This window comes from Emys orbicularis, chromosome 10 (genome assembly GCF_028017835.1).
Source record: "Emys orbicularis isolate rEmyOrb1 chromosome 10, rEmyOrb1.hap1, whole genome shotgun sequence".
Classification (NCBI taxonomy): Eukaryota; Metazoa; Chordata; order Testudines; family Emydidae; genus Emys; species Emys orbicularis.
Window position 1 is genome coordinate 71,061,532 of NC_088692.1, and position 21,723 is coordinate 71,083,254.

At 40.7% G+C, this 21,723-nt stretch overlaps 1 protein-coding gene across 1 annotated transcript in view; it reads right to left on the minus strand.

The window, feature by feature from the left end:
• Nucleotides 1–21,723, minus strand: part of LOC135884651 (NAD(P) transhydrogenase, mitochondrial-like) — a 70,168-nt gene that overhangs the window by 39,631 nt on the left and 8,814 nt on the right. The window contains exons 2-4 of the mRNA XM_065412128.1: nt 7,932–8,161; nt 6,937–7,154; nt 1,210–1,297 (exon numbers count right to left, since the gene is read on the minus strand). Coding sequence (XP_065268200.1) covers nt 1,210–1,297; nt 6,937–7,154; nt 7,932–8,161 — 536 coding nt within the window. The remainder of the gene's footprint in view (nt 1–1,209; nt 1,298–6,936; nt 7,155–7,931; nt 8,162–21,723) is intronic.

Consider the following 21,723-nt stretch of genomic DNA (forward strand, 5'->3'; position numbering starts at 1 on the left):
CTTCCTGTATATGTGTGTGCTGGCAAGTGGCTAATGAAGTCTTGCAGTGACATGTGATCATGTCACCTGAACTGGAATCCATCTTTAACCTGGTGCTTTTTCAGTGAGGGGGGGTGGAAACCCAGAAGGACAAAGGATTCCCACCTTATGCAAAAGATATATAAAGGGGTGGAACAGAACAAAGGGAGGGAGAGGAGAGGAGCCATCATGAAGAATCCCCTAGCTACCACCTGAGCTGGAACAAGAGCTGTACCAGGGGAAAGAATTGTGCCCAGGCCTGGAAGGTTTCCAGTCTGAGGAAAAAACTTACTGAAGCAGTTCTAAGGGTGAGATTATCTGTATTCAGGTTGATTAGACATAGATTTGCGCATTTTATTTTATTTTGCTTGGTGACTTACTTTGTTTTGTCTGTTACTACTTGAAACCACTTAAATCCTACTTTCTGAATTTAATAAAATCACTTTTTACTTATTAATTAACTCAGAGTATGTATTAACACCTGGGGGAGCAAACAACTGTGCGTATCTCTCTATCAGTGTTATAGAGGGTGAATAATTTATGAGTTTACCATGCATAAGCTTTATAGAGGGTAAAACAGATTTATTTGGGTTTAGACCCCATTGAGAGTTGGGCATCTGAGTGCTAAAGACAAGCACACTTCTGTGAGCTGTTTTCAGGTAAACCTGCAGCTTTGGGGCAAGTAATTCAGACCCTGGGTCTTTGTTGGAGCAGACGGGTGTGTCTGGCTCAGCAAGACAGGGTGCTGGAGTCCTGAGCTGGCAGGGAAAGCAGGGGGCAGAAGTAGTCTTGGCACATTGGGTGGCAGCTCCCAGGGGGGTTTCTGTGATTCAACTCGTCACAGTTTCCACCCAGCCCCCTTTGAGAAGGCTAGTACCTTAGGAAGTTCTAGTGGAGAGCAGTCTCTGCAATCTGGAGAGCTCAGGTACTGCAATTATATCTGGTCTCTGGGGCAGCGGGGGAGGGGACACATGGGGGGGGGGAAGGCTCCTTATGCCCCACCCACCCGTGTAAGGAACAGGTACAATCCGGCCCTAGTACAAATAAAGTTGCAACAAAGGGAACTGTAATGGCTATACCCTAGATTTCCTAGAAAGGTCATATGATGGAGTTGCACTCCCTGACTACACTGTCAGTCAGGACACTCAGTACAGAATTTTACTCCACACATCTCATCTGTACAATCCATACCTTTGCAGGAGGCACCTTTCCAGCTGCTGTTATCTGACCAGTAAAAAATCGACCAAAATGATTAGCTGCCAGGATTACAGCCTTGTACCTAGAAAATGCAGATAAAAAAACATTGCAGCAATGCAGTAAAGCCTCTGCAGACAAAGCATAAGGATAACTATGCCAAAGGTATCATTAGGTACTGTCCCTTCCTGGGTACCACACACAGCTGGGCCAAAACCCTTCAGACAAATATGCAGACCAAATCAGTGACATAATTAATAGAAACCCCACAAAACAAACAACAGTTATTGAACATCTTAAACCAATACATCTGCTAAATGAAAAAATACATTCAGATGTCATAACAATTTATACCAGTGGTTTGTAACACTCTTTTTAAAGTGAATGCCTGATGGAGGACTATTGGTGGGAAAGGAATGCGTACTAAGGGCGTGGATTCATGGCATAAATAAAATGCTTATTATGGTTACAGTATTTTTACTTTTTTTGAAAAAACAGAACAAAACAAAAACCACCTCTGGGTGAAGCGGTAGTGTCTATGCTTTAATGGGCCTGGGCATATTGCATATTCCCTTGCAGGCAGAATGAAGGCCAAGCTATTGTTACTTCTAGAATGCTGAGCACAGGGGTTTCCTCATTAAACAAATTAATCGGCGATCATTTAAACACTGCATGAAATGGAAAATGAGGCAAACAGCACACTTCCTTTCCAAAGGAAGTGTGTGTGCTGCACCCATAGTTATGGGTTTCCTTAACATTCTTTCATAACTTATCCTTCCTAATTAACTGCTGTTCAGAAAACCTCTCAACTTATTGTTCCTTGTTCAGAGAACAGGAGGCGGCCCAGCAAACATTCATTAAAATGCTGTCCGTGGCTTCAAATGTTAGTTGCCTAGCAGTACTAACCAGCATGAAAGTGCCTAGTGTATCCTTGCTACATCAGCCATTACTTTCAGCAAAGATGGCCCCAAAACAACTCCCCAGATCTGGATACCCATTATTAGCTTCAGGAAAGTTGTGATTAGGATCAGGATTCAAACGTGGAGACTCATCCCACCACTAGCAGGGCTTGCATGATGCTGAATGCTTCCTAAGAGGTGCCGACTCCCTCAGCTCTCACAGAAGGAGCTCAGTACTTCTCAGAAAACCCTCAGCATCTTACAGGGTCGGGCCTGTAGGGTGTGACCTCAATCCTAGGAGCCAGATATGCCCAGACTTAAGGAAGTTTGGATCCAGTTTCAGATACAAAAAACTTTGTGGCTCAGACCCATCTTTAATCTTTAGATGACTAAACTGGGAGAATGCACCTCAGAATGAAACCAACAAATAGCAGTCTATGATGGAATTTTTGCTTTAATTTTGAAACTGTTTCTCTTAATAACTATTGGAGGACAAAAGGAAGAGCAGTTGGCAGTTTTAGAATGTTGCAGCTTTCCAGTAACTCAAAAATGGCTTTTTGTAAACTAAAGATTTTCAGTCCACTATGGACTAGTTAGTGCTCTTTGGTATTTGGGGGTTATAGTGAAAAAGGCCAAACTACACAAAGGTTCATATGGTTTCACTGAGGCTCTTGGAGTGGCTGATCATGTGACAGCACCAACAAAACCTAACGCAAACCTCCATGATTAGGCACAAATAAGTTATATTCAAAAACTAAGCATGGAATGGGAGAAACATCCAATTAGCCTAAAAGATTACTGAATACATGTGACCATCTCAAAGTCAGCAATCCAAATGTGCATTAAGTGCACACTGTGTAACCCTCTTGACTCCACTGGTGTGTAAGATGGCCCATTGTCAGTACTATGTGATACTGCAAAGGAATTATTCTGGGGGGAGAGCATCTCTAGAACTGAGTAAAAGAGTGGATGAAAGCTTGGCCCCCGGTGGCTTGAATGGAGTCAGGCTTTCACCCAGTAAATAGACATGAAAGATCAGGGAGACTGAGACATGCTAATGCCCAAGGTAAGGAAGGGCAGGAAAATTGATCATATGAGATATGCCCACTGGATTCTAACAGATGGTCCCTGCTAAATGCTGCATGCATGTATGATGCCCATGAGCCAAATTCTGCTTCGACTTACACCCATTGAGAGCTGTGTTCGGCTCCCTTAAACTGTTCAATGTTTAAACTCAAAGCTGTCCTAAAAGAACCATCATGTACAATCCAGGCTTTTGTAGAAATTTCTCGAAGAATAACTTTTTATGTACATACTTTCTGTATTAGAGCAAAAATTGATCCTCCAGTGTGGAATGCTCTCTGTTCCCTTTTTGTGGTTGTGTGCTTCTTGTGAGTCTAAATATATTTTGGGCTTAGGGTAAATAAAGGGTTGGATGAACGTTAAATACAAATATTTTAAGAGCAGACTGTATAAAAATGAAGACATGTTTTGAGCCCTGTGTTAGTCTATTGGAGGGAAATCAGAGGATTTGACACAAGGTTAATTAAACAGTTTTACAGGCTAAAAGACAGAGATAGAGTGTGTGTAACAGGAAAATACTATTCATCTCTGTACCCTGATTGCTTAAATTTACCAGAGCTGTCAGCAAGACCTTTTAAAAAATATCCTCATGATGTTGTTTATGGCTCTGCAAAGACAAACAATATTGACTGTGCTGACATTATCATTGCTTGTAATTTTTTCCTCCTTAGCAGCATTGGAGCTGAATACATGAGACGTGATTCATATAACCGCACTTCCCTCTGACGGCATAAGGAGAAAAATAGTGCACGTGGGATGAACCAGTGATGGAAATGAATAATTACTAAGTATTTCCTGTTACAATAAATGATGGAAAGTCCAGGGAGTCAGTAAAAGTGTCCAACTCATACCATGCTGGACATGACAAAAAACTCATGTGGCTGCATGACTCAGGTATGAATTGTGTTTGATTAACTTGACAGCTTGTTCTGTTTTCATTCAAACTGACACTTTTATCAGTTTGTCTCAGTGTTCACAAACATCAAATCAGTTCTGGTGCAAGGCAGGATGATTCAAGAGGGCCCGGAACTCATTCCTATGCCATTTTAAAGGGATTAGTATGCATTTCCCCACAGAGGGGTTGGCAAATCATGTTCCATTGAAGCCACTGTTCCTGGCAAATGCATCAGCTAGGCATCCTCTACTAGTTCTCTGGAGTGTATATTTTCCTATTTCATTACTGGTGCACAGAGGGTTGGAGTGGGGGTAAACCAACCTTTTTTGTAACCAGCACCATAGATGGGGTGCACTTGGAAAGTGGTCAGATCTGGGGTCTGATAACGGGATATGGGCTCTCTCTCTTTTTAATCACTGCTTTTAATCTGACCCAGACTGGCAAAAATTATCAGCACCTGATGGCTAGTCTGTGGTCTACATGAAGGAACCTGGATGATTATCTCCATCCATTTACAAATAAACAAGTGTCACAGAGAACAACAATCACTTCTGGGCATCATTGCTGGCCCTGACAGGAAAAGAGTAAAGGGTTGGAATGGCATAAAGATGTCACTCTTTTCTTGTCCCTAGAAGAATAATGATGTCAGTTTGGCACATCATTAGCTCTAAATGTTCTTTAAAATTCTTTAGGATTTAAAAAGAACAATTCTACCCTGTGTCAGGTACAGGTTTGGCACAATTTCCCATTGAAGTTTAGCTCATTGTTTACTCATCGACTGGGTATTTGAACAGCTGAGTCCTGGGAAGCGTTTTGAAGGAATATTCACCCAAGGGAAGAGAAAGAAAGAGTTATTTTGTTTTGTCTCTTTTTGGTATGGGATGACCCATTCAGACATGTTGATAGCTAAGTGTGAATTTAAGTGGGCCGAAATGTCTGACATAGTGATGACAACTCTTTAGAGTTTGCTCTATATTCCCAACAGAAGAGCATTTTCAAACTCCTGGGGACACAAAGAGGGAAGAACAAATGCATAATATTTCCCTACTCAACGTTGTGGAAGACACTAAAATTAAAGGACTATATTCACTCAATACTTTTACAGGGGAATGCAATGATGTCATGGCTAATAGGCAGTGAGAAAGCTTTATCAAATATCTTCTGAATTAAATTTCAGCGGTGAGGAAGCCAGCAAATGGTGAGGAAAATTCCTCATCCAATGAAGCACTTAAATGTGTTTGGTATCTTTACCAAATTGATTCTGTTTGAGATTAATTGGTTCAGATTTTAAACCATTTCAATATGTAGCTTATGTATGTAAATAATTGGTCCAATGTTTAAACTAGTTTGTTGTGCTTTTTTTTTAACGAGTTCCTTACCTAAATCTAAATGACTTTTAAATCAGTTCCAAATCTGAATTGATTCCAAATGTGTCTATTGCTGAATGGCAATTGGTCTTGATGGCTTGGCTAGTAGCACAGTGTGATGCCATGTAAGAGGGGGGTTCAAGACCAGCAGGGAGATGTTTGTGACTCAGGTTGTCAGAGGTTAAAAGCCTCTGTAAAGGTGATATTTTCATATGGAATGCCCAGCTCATGCAGCCCCTAGTGTCAGTCCTCAGAGTAGCACAGCAACTTCAGAGATAATTTGAAGTGGTGGATATAAAACTAAGGAAAGTGAAGTTTGCATATTCCTATCAATACACTTTCCATGAAAAGGATCTTGTGTTTCAGCTTTATTTGCGTGAAAGAGAATCATGGAAAAACAATAAAAACTGGTATGTTAAAGCTATGCCAAATATAAGAGCACATTTATCACAGAGTCAATGGTATTTAGAACCACATGCGTTACAGTGGATTGACTGAAATAAGTTTTCTTGCCCACCTGCAATAAGCACAGTTCTCAGACAATTTATGTATTGTCGATCTGAGATAGAAAGCAGCACCAGTTTTAAGGCACTGGCATTTACATAACAAAGGAGGGTTATGGGGGGAGGATTAGCTTAGTGGTTTGAGCATTGGCCTGCTAAACCCAGGGTTGTGAGTTCAATCCTTGAGGGGGCCAATTAGGGATTTGGGACAAAAAAATTGGAAGATTTAGTTGGGGATTGGTCCTGCTTTGAGCAGGGGGTTGGACTAGATGACCTCCTGAGGTCCCTTCCAACCCTGATATTCTATGCATTAGCACCAAAGGAAACACACCATTCTAAAAGCTGTCGGTGTCCAAGCTGAAGTCCTCAAGGCCCTAAATCAGTAGTGTCCAACCTTCTTGGCCTGAGTGCCAGAATGTAAAGGGGCCGTAATCAATACTTTGGGGCAGATTCTATACCCTTTGTATCTTGCTCCCTACAGTCCCTGGTAAAGAGGGCAGGCAAGTGATGGGAAGGGAGTATCTGGAGCACATTGTGCTCCAGTTCCTCCTAGCTGGTGCATGGTCCCTTGAGGACCATATTCAGCTGGCACCGGTTACAGCAGACTGGGGGTTTGCTGCTCTAACCTCCGATAGGTCTGGGACGGAGAATCAGAGAACTGTAACTGGTTGCCAGCTGCTCCTCCTTTTCTCCTCTTCTGGACTGCCGTGGGTGTCTGTGGAGGAGAGAGGAGCCATAAGAGAGCTAGCCAAGCCCCTATCCTGTTCTTCTGGAGCTCCCGTAGCCCAGCAGAGAAGCAGGCAATGGAGTAGCCAGCACTACTCTATCTTCCCTCTGCATGCAATAGAGAACATGGTTATGTAAAATCACATGTGTAGAATGGTGCTCACAGGAATAAATAGACACATGGCTAAACCGGATGCCTTCAATTACAAAAATGACATTCATGCAATAAAATTCGTATTCCATATCCTCACCCTGCAATGTTGGCCATCGAGCTTAAAGCATCATATCCTTGAGCAATAGTGACTCGAGGAACTTGGTCCATTGCCAAGACCGTGGCTTTGCGCTGAGCAAGTTTGCCTAGGAGATCTGGGTTCTGAGCAGGGTAGATAAAGCTGACAAGTGTTGCTTTCTCCTTGAGCAAAGAAGCCTCGTGCACTCCCAGCGCTTCATTAAAACCTGGGGCTCTGACCTTAGACAGACACAAAACATACCACACATTTTACCTTTTTAGTTAAAGGAAGTTCAGTCTGATGATTTAAATTAAGCTTTTGGAAACTGAATTTAGTATTAATAAAACACATTGAATCTTTTGTCTTAGGCCCCCATGTGCCTAATGCAGATCCCTGTGCCCTTGTGGAGTCCTATTTTCTAGAGCAGTGTTTCTCAACAACCAGTCCATGGACCGATGCTGGTCCCTGAGATCTCCCTGACACAGTTTAGGAAGGCAGCAAGGTGGTCCCTGGTATCAAAAAGGCTGAGAAACACTGGTCTAGAGGTAGCAGATCCTGATGAAGAACCAGGTCTTTAGATCAATGGTAGTAGATAAAAATGGGTTAAATGCATTTATGTCAAATACCCTTTATCCCATTGAGCAAGTAAGTGATTTACATTATCTGGGATGGAACAGAACGCCAACAATCATACCACAACTGATGTGAACTGGGGTATATATCGAGCAATATCAGAAACTTAACTCTCCCATCAAAAAACAGAAATACAATACATGCCTAATAGGTGTGAAGCAGTTATTGCTGCAAAAGCTGATACAAATATCGTACCAACTATATTACTGGACACACATAAGGTTATGGTTATCAGACGATTTAATGCCATAGATAAGTTGTTCTATTGATTTGATTTCATGCTGAAATTCTGATTTTCTTAAAATCAAGAGTCTCTCTCTTCTGACTTTTGCATACTGTCATTGGAATAAATATATATGATTCATGTCAGATGCTAAACTTACCTTTAAAACAATATCTGAGCCAAATGCAGTTTTCAAGTCATTGATTTCTGCTCCAGCCGCTTTGTATTGCTCATCAGAAAACTTTGCTTCTTCACCAGCTCCATGTTCCACTTGCACATTAAAGCCTTGTTTAACTAAGGCCTGGACACCAGCAGGAGAGAGTGCCACTCGCTTCTCATTTTTGTATGTTTCTTTGGGGATACCCACAACTAGATCCTTGTAGCGAATTCCTAAGTAAAAATAAAGGAAAATTGTTATTTTTCCCAATTCATATTTGTTGGATTGTTGTTTGTGGAATAAGGGGGAGAGTTTCAAAGGCACAAGGGTATTTCAGCAGCTAACTCCCAATGGAAGGCAATAGGACTGGAGTGCCCAACTCTCTTAGGCACCTTAGAAATCCCAGCCTAAGGACCCAATCCTGTAACCCTTTACTCCCGTGAGTAGACTTTATTCACACAAATAGGCCCAGGGAGAGACCTCAGGGGGAAGTACTTGCATGAGGAAGGGTGACAGGGCTGGGTCTGTGTTTTTTGTAACTGACACAGAATGCTACCAGATGAAACATTCTGCTGTTAACTTTTTTATAGTGCATCTTTCCACAGCCAGCCCACAGGGTCACACAAACACATTCATGGATGCCAAAAGGATAACAAATTAAAGTTTGGTTTATAAAAGCCTTGGCTGGGATACTGCTTACACAAGTTTTCGTGCTGTTTACTCTGAAAAAGGTGTGGAATTGACCACAACCAATGAAGTGACAACCTCAACTCCACTCACACATGAGGTGGAAAAACCAAAAACAAGACAGCGGCATTGGGAGAGGAAGCTTTGTTTTTCCTGGCTTTGTATGTGAGAGAACTGTGCTTGTTGACGAAGAGGCAAGGACATATTGTGAAACAGTCTAAGGGCTATCACTATAGATTTTTAAGGTCTGATCCAGCCAGCATTCACAGTAGTAGGTACAGTGCTCAATAAATACATGTTTTCAGAATCAGGCGCTAAACTATCATCTATATAGTGCCCAATCCTGTTGCCACTAAGTCAATGGGAGTTTTTCCATTGACTTCAATGGAGCTAGATTGGGCCTTTTAAGGTTAAATTCCCACCATGTGGCAGTGGGGTGGGGGAGCAACACAAGGAATATGTATCAGTTAAGTCCCACTCAAAGCCTCAAGACAGGATTTCAGTGGTGCAGGGAGCTGGTGCTGATCCTATGCACAAGGGTGAATTTAATTCTTATGGCTCAATCCTGAACACCAAGCCCCAGTGGGAGCTGAGTGCACGGATCACTTCACAGGAAGCCCAGCACCTTGCAGGCCTGAGCACTATGAGCCAAACCTTGGTCCCACTGAACACAATGACAAAATTCCCAGTGACATCAGTGGGACCAAGCTCTGGCCCTAAGCTAGTTGACTAGAGTAAAATCCTTTCCCCATTGCTCCCTCATCTTACATCCATTGTGTTTCTGCAGCCTAGAACTCTTCCTTACACATCATTCACATCAAAGCAGATCATACACACCCGTTGGGTCACATGGGGTTAATAGGGTGCAAGTCACTGAAACTTTGTGACCCCACAATTTAACTGGTAATATGCAAGCTGTACATTAATAACTAATATAGATGCACAAACTTAAACATGTGTTTGCCTAAATGTACACTGTCGGTTCAGTGGCAGACTGCACTCTGTGAGGTTACCCAGACAGAGCTGACACATGCGGCAGGATATTTCTAGTAAGAACAGTCTAAACAAATCTATTCAGTGCTGAGCCAATATTTTGCTTAAAAGGTGTGATATTAATGCAAAGCTGTACACAAGCAGGGAATGACTATAAAAAAATCCCAAACAAAAGAAAACAGCAGTGAATAGCTTCTATATTTGAGTCACACAAAAAAGTCATTATGGTATGATATAAATAAAGAACACAATGAAAGTGTTTGTAAGTGTACAGAGAGGAGAGAATCATTACAGCTAAACCAAAAATCCAACACAGGCATGGTTTAAATTAGTATGACATAGGAAATCAATATGGCACAGAAGATAATCATCCGGGACTCCATCCTGCTCGCCTGACTCAAGGGAGTTCGCCCAGTGAGGTTAGATGGTGCCCTTAGGCACAAATTTGAGCATAAGTTGCCCCACTCCAGGAGGCACTGTGCCTCAGAGAGCCCTCTATGAAAGATGAAATATATGTAGAGACAGTGAGTCAGAGAATGAGCTTACGGAAATGTGGTATTATACTAAAATGGTGGCATACTATATTTCTCAAAGGAACAATCATTCAGCATTAGAATAAAGTGCTTTCTATCAAACTCTGAAATCAGATTACTTGATTTTAGATTTTGGGGTTATTTTTCAGTTTCATCTCAAACTGGTGTTCACTAGTACACACACAAAATGGCTCACGTGCATCTGCAAGAATACTTTTCCCGCACTCCCCCTGCCACACATAGGTGGTGAAGTCCACTATTGAGAAAGAATATTTATATATGAAATACATTTGAACAAAGATTCTTGGTATATGAAAATTTCATTGCGTGCATGTGCAGCTCTCAGTACTGGAAAAGTGTGTAGGCAGAAATTGGAAGAATTTATGCAGACATCCCAGGCTTTAGTGAGGAGAGATTGAATGTGTCAGGAATCAGGGCCTGCAGCAAAGCCAGTCTCTGGGCAACCTAACGAACACAGCTGACCTGTAGTAGGCTACCTGATTAGCTACACCGCCTGATTGACTGAAAGAGTCAGCAGACTGGTTCTTAAGCCCAGCAGCCGCTCAAAGCACTTGCTCATGGATATAGGAACTTCCCATTTGCAGAAAACTATTTGCGAACTTCCTATTTGCAGAAAACTGAACACCGCCCCTTCCATGAGACCACGCCCCTGCCCCACCCCTTCTCTGAGGCCCCACCCCCGCTCACTCCATCCCCCCTCCATTGCTTGCTTTCCCCCACCCTCGCTCACTCATTCATTTTCACTGGGCTGGGGCAAGGGTGCAGGAGGGTGAGGGCTCGGGCGGGGGGGTGCGGGCTCTGGGGTGGGGCTGGGGATGAGGGGTTTGGGGTGCAGGAGGGGGCTCTGGGCTGGGGCAGGGGGTTGGGGGGTGGAGGGGGGTGGGCTCCGGGAGGGAGTTTGGGTGCGGGAGGGGGCTGGGGCAGAGGGTTGGGGTGCGGGGTCCGGGCGGCGCTCATCTCAGGTGGTTCCTGGAAGCAGTAACATGCCTGCTTCGCAACTGGACTTTTAACGGCCTGGTCAGCAGGGTCTCTTTTCGATGGGCGTTCCGGTTGAAAACCGGATGCCTGGCAACCCTACATGGATGTGATAGCTCCTGTGCTTGCTTGTTCCCAGGACTTGTTCTAGTTCTGTTTCTTCCCTGTTCCACCCCACTCCTGCCTTGTCCCACTCCAGGTAACCTGGTTCTGACCCTGGGTTCTGATTCCTGACCTCTGACTTAAACTGTGACTCTTGGCTCTGACATCTGGTCTCTGACTCTGGTTCTGACCCTGGGCTTCAATTCCTGGCTACCAACTCCTGCCCTAACTGTTAGGCCTGCTTCCTACTCTGACCATTAGCCATGACTGGTCATGTAACAGAATGGGGTAATAGAATTTATATAAGAGCTTTATGCACTGAGACAAACAACCATATCACAGACTAAAGAATTAGGGAAGAAACATAGGTCCACCTATAATCTATTTAACAGGACATAACAATTGCTTCAGTAGGGAAATCATAGGTTAGGGTGGGCAAACTCCCTCCTAAAAATACCATGGAAATATTCTTCCAAGGTGCTGAACCTACAACTAATAGCCCATACCAAGGCCCTAAAGCCACTGGGTAATATAATATACACCAATGTATCCAACTGTAATATGAAATACAGTAATCTAAAAATGACCATTTTGTGATAAAATGTATATTCTAATGTGTTATGCCACATCATGCGTGCTCTTGCATTGACATGTTATACTGTGCTGCATATATCGTCATATATGGAAACTCAGATCAGAGCAGCAACATACATAGAGCGTTGACTATAACAGACGACAAAATAATTTTGGGGAGATAAAAAACAGAAATCCTATAAGGAGTGCTTTTGGTTCAGTAAATCAGCCATCTTTCACAGCATCAGAAGAAGACAGCCTGTACCAGACATCCTCCAAGTCTTCCTGGAAGTGGTAGTTTCTTTTGGAGATTTATGAATGCAAATGCAACTGCCACAATCTAATCTGCTCTGCTCTGCAGAACTACAGACATACCCAGCTCATGTAGCTATTTAATAGTATCCCTAAAATCCCTAGATAATTGTTAAAATATATCCAGTACCGAGAATGGGGCAGAAGAAGAGAACTTGTTCATAGTACACTGTACAGCCCTTGCTCAGATACAGCACATACTGTGGCTGCTACATAATCCTCCCCAGTAGTTTCATAAGATACACACAGTATTAAGTTAGGACTTGTGGTGTAACCAGGTTCATTTTTCACTTGCTACTTGTCCTGCATAAAGGTTCTCTATAGGAACCTAACTTTCTAAGTTCAGCTCCACTTGTAGGCAGAAAATCACCTGGCTAAGAATCTCCTTTACAGTAATTAAACAGGATGCACACTGTGGACATTAGTTACACACGTAATAGTTACATATTTCTTAGGTGCTATTAAGAAAGCTGTAATCTTTCCTTTCAAGTCTATGGTGATGAGGAGTAGAATATGTCTTCACAATAGAAATGTCTTTGTATACCCGTACATCTTGGCCCAAAGCATGTTTACAAACTCACAAGACCATGGACAAGAATATCTCTGTGTGATTAGCTATCAGACTACATTCCCTTCTGCAGGGTAGGGATATGGGTGAAGGGAGTATTTAGCTTATTATTGTGGTGTATTTGGTGTACAGAAAATTCTTCCATCAGAATGGAGAGGACAGATAACTGTAAATCACTGAAAAATCACCCTTGCCAATCCTTCGTTGTTAAAACCTCCTCTAAGCTCTCTCCCCCATCTGTATTTGATCTGCAATGCACTTACTGTTAAGCTTGGACATTTGCTTTTTAGAAGATATTTTCTTCTATTCTTCCATTCATTCTCTGCTAAAGACATCACTATTAGGCTCTATTATTTTATTCCATACAGAACCTGTTATTTAGATCATGGCTTCATTCTAAACACATATAAAAGTCTTTCCTTTCCAATGTAAACTCTTCTCTCAGCTGCTTAAAGGGGTTACAGTCCTTTGTAACTAGCATTTGGGCCATCCAAATCAAACCCTTCTCCAGAAAATTGAAATTTTCCACAGCCCCACTCAGTCTGGATGTAATTAGCAGCATTTTAAACCATATCCTTATGTCATCACATATTTTAAAGTGACCCTGTCAACTTAGTTTAGGACCAACATTTGGGTTTTGTAAAAGCACACACATACTTTTTTTTCAGAGCTGCCTGGAAATAAGGAGTATTTTTCATAATTTCCTTTAAAATCCATTAAAAAAAACCAGACTGGTTATTTAAAGATTCTTTTCTAAGGTTTGTGAACCCAAACTCAAGACCCGTGAGCTAGTGCATGGCAATCAGAAAGTGAAAATGACTTCAAACAAAAGTACACAGAGCAATTTCATTACCTAGACTGAACTGCAACAAGCAAACAAATAGCATGGGGGGGGGGGGAAGCTTGTTAACATTCTTTCAGTTGCAGTAAAGATGTAGTAGTAATAGACAGGTGGATGTTTAAAAACATTGGGTAAAATCCTAACCCTATTGCAGTCAATGGATTGGCATGTTATTTATTACTTTTCTTGGAAAGAAATTGTTGCCATAGCTTCTTGTGCCCTGGAAAGAGTTGTCAAGAATCACACATGTGTAGCAGAATAGCTAAAGAGGTAAATATGGGGACTCCGTCAGTTTTTCCTCATGTGTAAAATGCCGAAGTGTCATTTTTGGTTTAGCTCCATTAGTATTTATTCTTTGCTATTTGTTTGTGGCAGCACCCTCACGGTGCTACCTGCTTTTCAGACATCCAAGAAAGGATAACCCCTGTCCTGAGAAGTTCAGTGTCAGAGGACAGAAAGACAAACAGAGGTTAGGGGAAGGGCAACAACAAATGCAGGGGTGGTTTATACATGGCTTCATTCTAGCTGAACCTGGATATCCAACTATCCACCAAGTTAAATACCAGAGTGTCTACTGAAATCCTTTGGGAGTTTTGCCATTGCCTTCAGTGGGAGCAGGAGCAGACTTGAGATGTATATGTTCAAGGGGAAAAATTAAACAAAGTCTACAGTAGTTTATATATATTACCCATTCCTATACACGCAGAGTAAGAAAGGGAAAGCGCTGTCTATCCAATTCAGATCTAACCTCTTAGGCGGCTGGACACAGAAGTATCAAGGCAAATATAATCGGCAGCACATTTCACCTATTTTAGAAGGCTTTCCTCTCTCACTCTTATTCATAGTTTTATTACAGTAGCTCCTAGGAGGTCCCATTCAGGATTAGGATCCCAATGTCGTGAGCACTGCACAAATTGAGGCCAAGATCCTGCTAATTCCTACAGATATGCTTATCTTTATGAATAGTCCTGTTGACCTGTGTGAGACTCTTCACATGAGTAAAGTTACACACTTGGCTAAGATGCTTCCTTCAATATGAGGTCTTTCAGTATTTATGTTTTATTTAGTTTTCTGCATACTCAGAGCATTCTGAATACAAGATACTGTCGCAACACTCACTCAGGACAACATGCTTTCCATGGTTCTTTTGATCTGGGTGCATTCGTGTTCTCTCAGTTTACTTATTGAAATTACATAAGTATGACCATAAGGCAACAATGGCATGTTAAATATTGTTTAGTTTTCCCTTACAAGAACAGTAGTTTAGATTTATTTTATTATGTTCCAAAGAATGATTGCCCAACAAGATAATATAAGCAAAGTAAAGTAAACTTGAAGAAGAGCTTAATTACAAAAAGCATTGTTTGGAAATACATACTGGTGGATTTGCAGTTGAGAAATACTTGACAATTCAGTGTATTACCCAACTGTCGAAGAAAAGATTACTGGACTATCACAGTACCATCCAAATGATTCAGAAAGAAAACATATTGGGAGATTTAGACAGTTATGGCCGCGGTCCTTAGCTACAACCAAGGAGCATAAAGTGCAATGCATGAAAATGAGGCATAAAGATTCCTTTATGCTACCTGTGTGGACTCCCAATCCTGGGCTGACTATGCATTAGGCTGGTTCCGAGACATAACAACTAGAAGGCTGCTCTAACTTGCACCAGATAGCAGCTACCCTAAAACATCAGACAGGCATAGGGAGGGATACTTCAAACATGGCTCCTTCTCCAGCCCAACTCCCATACTGGCAGAATGGAAGAACGGTTTAGGAACCACTATGCCAGCTCTACCTGCCCTGAGATGATCCTTCTGTGAACATATTTAGGGCCACTCTGCACTAGTGTTGGGGCACAAAGCAGCCTCAGGAGAGCTCAGGATGCCTGGATCTCTGCCTGCCCATAAAATCAGAACAAGTTACAGATAAGTCAGACTGAGATCACGGTACAAAAAATACAATACAATGGTTAAAAACTACAGCATCATGAAGATAAATCCTTGTTATCACAGCTAGTTTTTAAAAATCCTGGATCAGCATATCTATGGGTATTGGTCATGCAATTGGAAAACTTCATGTAGAACAGAAGTGAATAAAGGAGTTAACTGTCAAAGAAAGAAAGACGAGGAAAAGAAAGACCGAGGAGGGTCTACAAGAAGGATTCTCCAAATTTTTCATTCTCTGGATAACTTGGTGGATCACCTCCTATCCCAGTTTGTTCATTGCATAATTCTCAGTCAATCACAAGCAAGAGCTCTGCAGGCCACCAATGCTCCAAAGATGAGTGTGAGAATTATTGCTTTAAAGGAAACCCTTCTTCTACAGCCTATTGTTTACAGCAGTCTCCCTCAGTGGAGGGCTACAAGCTACTTAAATAACACCTGAGACAGAGAACCAAGAGACTAAAAAAGTCATCAAATATGTTGAACTGGGGATGTGTTTGGATCTGGTATTTTGATGTAGTTCACAATAAAGATAGGAGTCATTTGTAGAATTCAGATATGAACCCAAACCTGGGATCAGATTTTGATCACCTGGAAGTTCAGGGCTCTTTTTTGAAACTTTTTATTAAGTCATTAACATTATCATACTACATCATACTTTATTACTTCCTCAGGATCAGGTTAATATTCAATGAACCTGACTAAAGATTCTGGCTTGCTGGCTTGAGAGCCCTTCTTCTCTGAGTACGCTAAAAGGGTGACCAAATTTCAAAATACCTATCCTCTTTTTGGTGCTTCTCTTGTGTACATCATACTTAGTGTGAAAGCTTTTCCTTTAAAAGGACAGTCCATACTTTACTATACTGCAGTTCCATAGGAATCGTCATCACATTTTCCCAATAATATGCAATACAAAGTCTAGCTGGTTACTATAAAAAAGAAATACGTGTGTTGATCTGTTTAAAAGGTAGATCCTTTACTGGAGCACTAAATAAGCAGGTCAGGGGATCTCTACAAAGGTGGCATTCTGTCATAAAATGAATCTCTTTCATAATTTCCAGCCCAAACCCTCTAATTCTTGGGCAGAACCACCACATGTAAAAGTACATTCTCCTTTCCCTGCAACCCCTCTAACAGAATGCCTCCCTAGTAGAAAAATATATGATCAATCTTAACCGGAGTCAAATGCCATCTAAACAGTAATTTATCAACATTTTCTTTGAGCTATACAAATTGAAAAAAATATATCTCCCCTTTCCCATATAGAGACCCACTCATCCAGCTCAATTTCTTTGTCCAAATTCCCTCTCCCATCTTTTCATTTGGGTTGTTTTCTTAACATCTTTTTCAAACAAAATTGTATATATCTCAGAACTTATGTATATCAAATCTCCATTTTAAAAGATCTAAATAGAACCACCTTGGATCCAGATTTCAAAATAAAATATTGGACTTGCAAAAATTGAAAATACAGGATCTTTACATTATTTACATTACTACATATCTCTTTGGTATGATTTTAAAGTCAGGACAAAGGAACAAATATCCAAATTGAATAATCCCAGCTCTTACCCAAAATGAATAATCATTTTGATATTTCCTAGGGATAAATTCCTGATTATTAATTAAAGTAGCTAAGGATTGGGGCCTGGGTGACAAGAATTTTAAAAAATTGTCCAAAGCTGCTAAGGCGGTCTGGGTGAATGGGTGATTCTTTTTTTATTTTTAGTGATCTACATTTCTTTTTAACCCAACAATTACTATAAATAGCTATATTTGGGCTCCAGTCTTTATCAGATGGTCTATTTTTTACCTAATTGATGACGATGATAAATGAAATTAGGGTAAATTAGTCCACCTCCTCCAAGACTTTTATTCTACACTGGAGGGTAATTTGCTTTAAAAAGGTTTTTATGCTTCTCCACAATATTTATTCCTAAATATTTTAAAGATTCCTTTAGCCATTTAAATTTATGTAGCTGACAACAGTTTGTTTGGACCCCTTTGGTAATAGTAATTCCTGAGATTTCAGATTTACAGTAGTTTATTTTGAAGCCTGATACCTGCCCAAATTCCAAAATTAAGTGGTCTATAGTTTTTTATGAGGCTTCTGGATCCTACAAACATAACAAAATACATCAATCAGCATGCAAAGCTATTTTGTGTTCTAATCTGGATAGCATTTTGATGCCTTTTACCAAAGGGCTGTTTCTCCATTTGCATTTATTGCAAAGGGCTCCATTGTCAAAGCAAACAACAGGAGGGATAATGGTCAACCCTGTCTTGTACCCCTAGACAAATTAAAAGGAGGAGATTTATGACCATTAACTAAAGCAGACACTCGGGGAAGAGTATATAGGCCTGATATGTTACTATAAAACTGATTTCCAAAACCAAAGCTTACTAAATCTATCTGAGGTACTACCAGTGCAGTCTGTGAAAGGCTCTCTCACAGTGTTCAAAGAAACCCAGCACACAGTAAGACTTGCAACAATTAACAACACAGATCATATTTGGAGTTCTGATATTATCTGATAGATGCCTGCCAGCAATGAACCCAGATTGTTCAGGATGAACAAATTTGGCCAAGATGGCATTCAGACTGTTTGCTAGCACCTTGGCATAAATTTTAGCATCCACATTAATTAAAGAAATTGTGTATGATGCACAATTGGTAAGATCTTTTCCTTCTTTAGGAACGACCACAATTTTTGCCTCTTTCCATGAATCTGAAATCTTGTTCCTCTGCAATATAGTATTAAACAATTCCGTTAAAACAGGGACCAACCTTTGCTTTAGAGCTCTGTAATACTCCTCAGAAAACCCATTGGAACCTGGAGTTTTACTGGATTTTAAATTCTTAATTACAACTTCAACTTCCTTTGTAGCAATTTGCCTATCAAGAGCTCCCACATTGTCCTCTGAGAGCTAAAGTAGATTCACATTTCTCAAATATCTACTTATAAGTTCAGGATTGGGGTTTTGAAATGCACGAAGTATGAAAAAAGTTAGCAAATGTTTCAGAAATCTATTTGATGCTAGTTATTAAATCTTCCTTTGTATTTCTAATCAGAAGAATGGCTGATTTATCCTATTCCTTTTTTAAACTTTCTGGCTAAAAGCCTTTTGGCTTTACTGCCCTTTTCATAATATTTGTGTCTAAAATAGCTAAGTGTTTGCCCTTGATTAGGAACATATACATTATCTAAGGTGAGAAGTTTACCTTTCAAAGACCCCTTAACTAAAATATATTCTGCCCTCTGTATCATGCTAAAAGAGTAAAAGGAAAATGTTTAGCAAATAGTATTGCCACCTCTCTTCTATTAGAGAGATATATGGTAGCTGTGTCCAAGAAGTATTCAGATGTTTATCATTTTTCTTCAAGTGTGTTTTTTGTAAATAGATTATACTAGGAAAATCCTTTTTCAGTGAGCAGAATACCCCTTTCCATTTTGTTGAATTGTTCATCCCCTTAACATTATGACATTAATAACCTCACCCATAAGTACCAAGTCTATTCTCTCTCAGTATATTACCCTTTGTTAAAAGCAGTGAGACCCCCCTAGCCAAATGCCAGGTCTCCATTATAATTGCATCTCTTCTTTAAATAACATTTTAGACAGAGTTCCCATCATACAGACAGTAATTTTAAAACTTCCACATACACCTCTACCCCGATATAACACTGTCCTCAAGAGCCAAAAAATCTTACCGTGTTATAGGTGAAACTGCGTTATATCGAACTTGCTTTGATCCACCGGAGTGCGCAGCTCTCCCCCCCCCCCGGAGCGCTGCTTTACCGCGTTATATCTGAATTCGTGTTATATCGGGTCGCATTATATCGGGGTAGAGGTGTATAGCTTTTCCTTTTTTAAACACCTATATTGTTGTACCCTGGAGTCTGATTTACCATTTTATTTAATTCTGAGCCCTAACTCTTTTTTTATTTATATAATCTTTTCTATTCAAACATAACAATATTTAACATCTTTTCCTGTTCTCTTATTCCGTTTCCCTCACTCCTCCCTCTGCATTCCCGCACTGTCGCCTCTAGTTGTCCCCTCTAGTTGTGGGAGCCCAGGCTCTCCTTACTTCTTCCACAGGCATGTTAATACCCTGCTGAAGGTGGGTTGGGTTTCTTTTGGGTATTTTTATTCTTAAGAACTAAGCCTTATTTAATCTTATCAAACCGCCTGATAATATTGGGCATTGTGAGATTATTATACCATCTCTGAGTTTACTTAGTCTTCAATGTTTCCACCATAGATGACCATCCTCGAGTTAATATGAATTTTGAAATGACTGTGACAACTCTAAAGTGAAACTTACTTCAATAGGGGAAATCTTGCTTTTCTGCTATTTCCTTAATAATTTTGTTTATAATATAAATCACAACTTTAAATTAACCATAATGTTATCCCCATTAAGTATACCATATCCAAATAGTCAAAATATCCTGGGTAATATAAGCCCAGCTTTCATTTGACTAAACATCTTCATCATTATGACCACATGGATATAATATCCATTATTTATTGTAATGTCTTAGTTTCTAAACGCTCTCATGTCTCTCTCATCTTGCTGCATCTTTTTGAGCTGTTCTGGCTGTCTTTGATCTCACTGATACTTAGTGGTTTCTTGGTGACCTGTAGAACCAATGCCTTTGATCCCCTTCAGATTGTTCTTGAGCAGATTTTCCTGTTCCCGTGTCCATAAGTACCTGTTTTACTTCTTTGCATCTGAAATAGACATATATCTGTCCTTCCATTTAAAGGTCAGTCTAAATGAAGCCCCCATTTGTATCGTATATTGTTCTTGCTAAGAATTGTGGTTATGTGATATAGCTCTCTTCACTTTCTAAGGGTTGAGGTTGTCACATCTGGGAAAATTTGTAAGAATCATAAGTGGTTCCGCTCTTTCCCTCATTGCCCTCAGTATTTTATCCTTGTCTTGACAGTAGTGTAGATGGACAATCACATCTCTTGTTCCGGAGCCTGCTTGGGGCATGGGGAAAAGGGATCTGTCAGCCTTCTCAGTATGAATGTGACATTTATTGCCCAGTTTTAATGTGTCATGGCAAATATCATCCAATGTGTTCAGCAGCTTCCTTCCTTCAGTCCCCCCTGGAAAAACCTTTAATCCTCATGTTATTCCTCTATTCTCTATTTTCCCTGTCCTCCACCATTAATTCTATTTCTTTTTCTCTTTTTTCCCCAATTATTTAGATTCTTTCATCTAGATTGGTAATGCTGTGTGATTGCTCATTTATTCCATTTTCCACATCTGATATTTTCCCATTAACCTCATTAATTTCATTTTCCATATTTTTAATGCAAGTCTGGATCTCTTCCCTCATCTTCTTATTGACCTTTTTGATTTCTAACAGCAGGTCCCTCAGGTCAGCCTTAGTGACTGGAGCGTCTCCACCTGCCTCCATAGTTTGTTTGCTGGAGGCAGAGTTACTCTTTCATGGCCTTGTTGTTGTTTCTGGGGGGGAACAGATCTTTGTACTGGATGATTTCTTTCATTTCCCAGACATCTAAATCTTCTCTTCCTCCTTGCCTGTTGCTCCTCTTGCAAGATGACTGCTACCACATTTCTCTTTTGTTTGCTTGACCTTTCCAATGACTGCTGCTACACTTCCTCACCCAGCCACAATAGTACAATTGTAATTATTATTTTTTAATCTTGTTGCACTCACACACTGTCTTTTTGCAGGCTAATGAGGGTCCAGTTCAAGATCTCCAAGCTTGCAGAGTCATTTTTAATATGTACTGCGAGCTGATGGCACTGGATTTTGTTGCTGGGTTTTCTCCTCACCAAGGTATTGAACCCAGCCTTGGTTGCTGCTGGCTTCAGCTGGCAGAAGGGTTACACAGCAATGGAGCTGTGTAAGGAGGAACTCGAGCGGTACACAGACCTGACTGTGCCAGGACAACAATCGCAGGAAAATAAAACTTTTACTTTACCTTATTGGGGAAGAAGGCAGAGAGGTCTGCAGCACTTTGAATCAAAGGACTGGCTGGGGTTAAGATAATTGCAGATGATATCCTCATTGTAGGTGAAGGGAGTAATGATACAGAAGCTGAATGCATGTTAAATTGAATAGATGGAACTTTCTTAAACCCTGTGCATTGCTCTGTCCATGTGACTGCATTGCTTCCAGGCCAACTCCTCACATTTCCTATTTTTCTGGTGTCCTCTCTCAATAACAGTCTCTCCAGTGAACATGGGCCCTCTG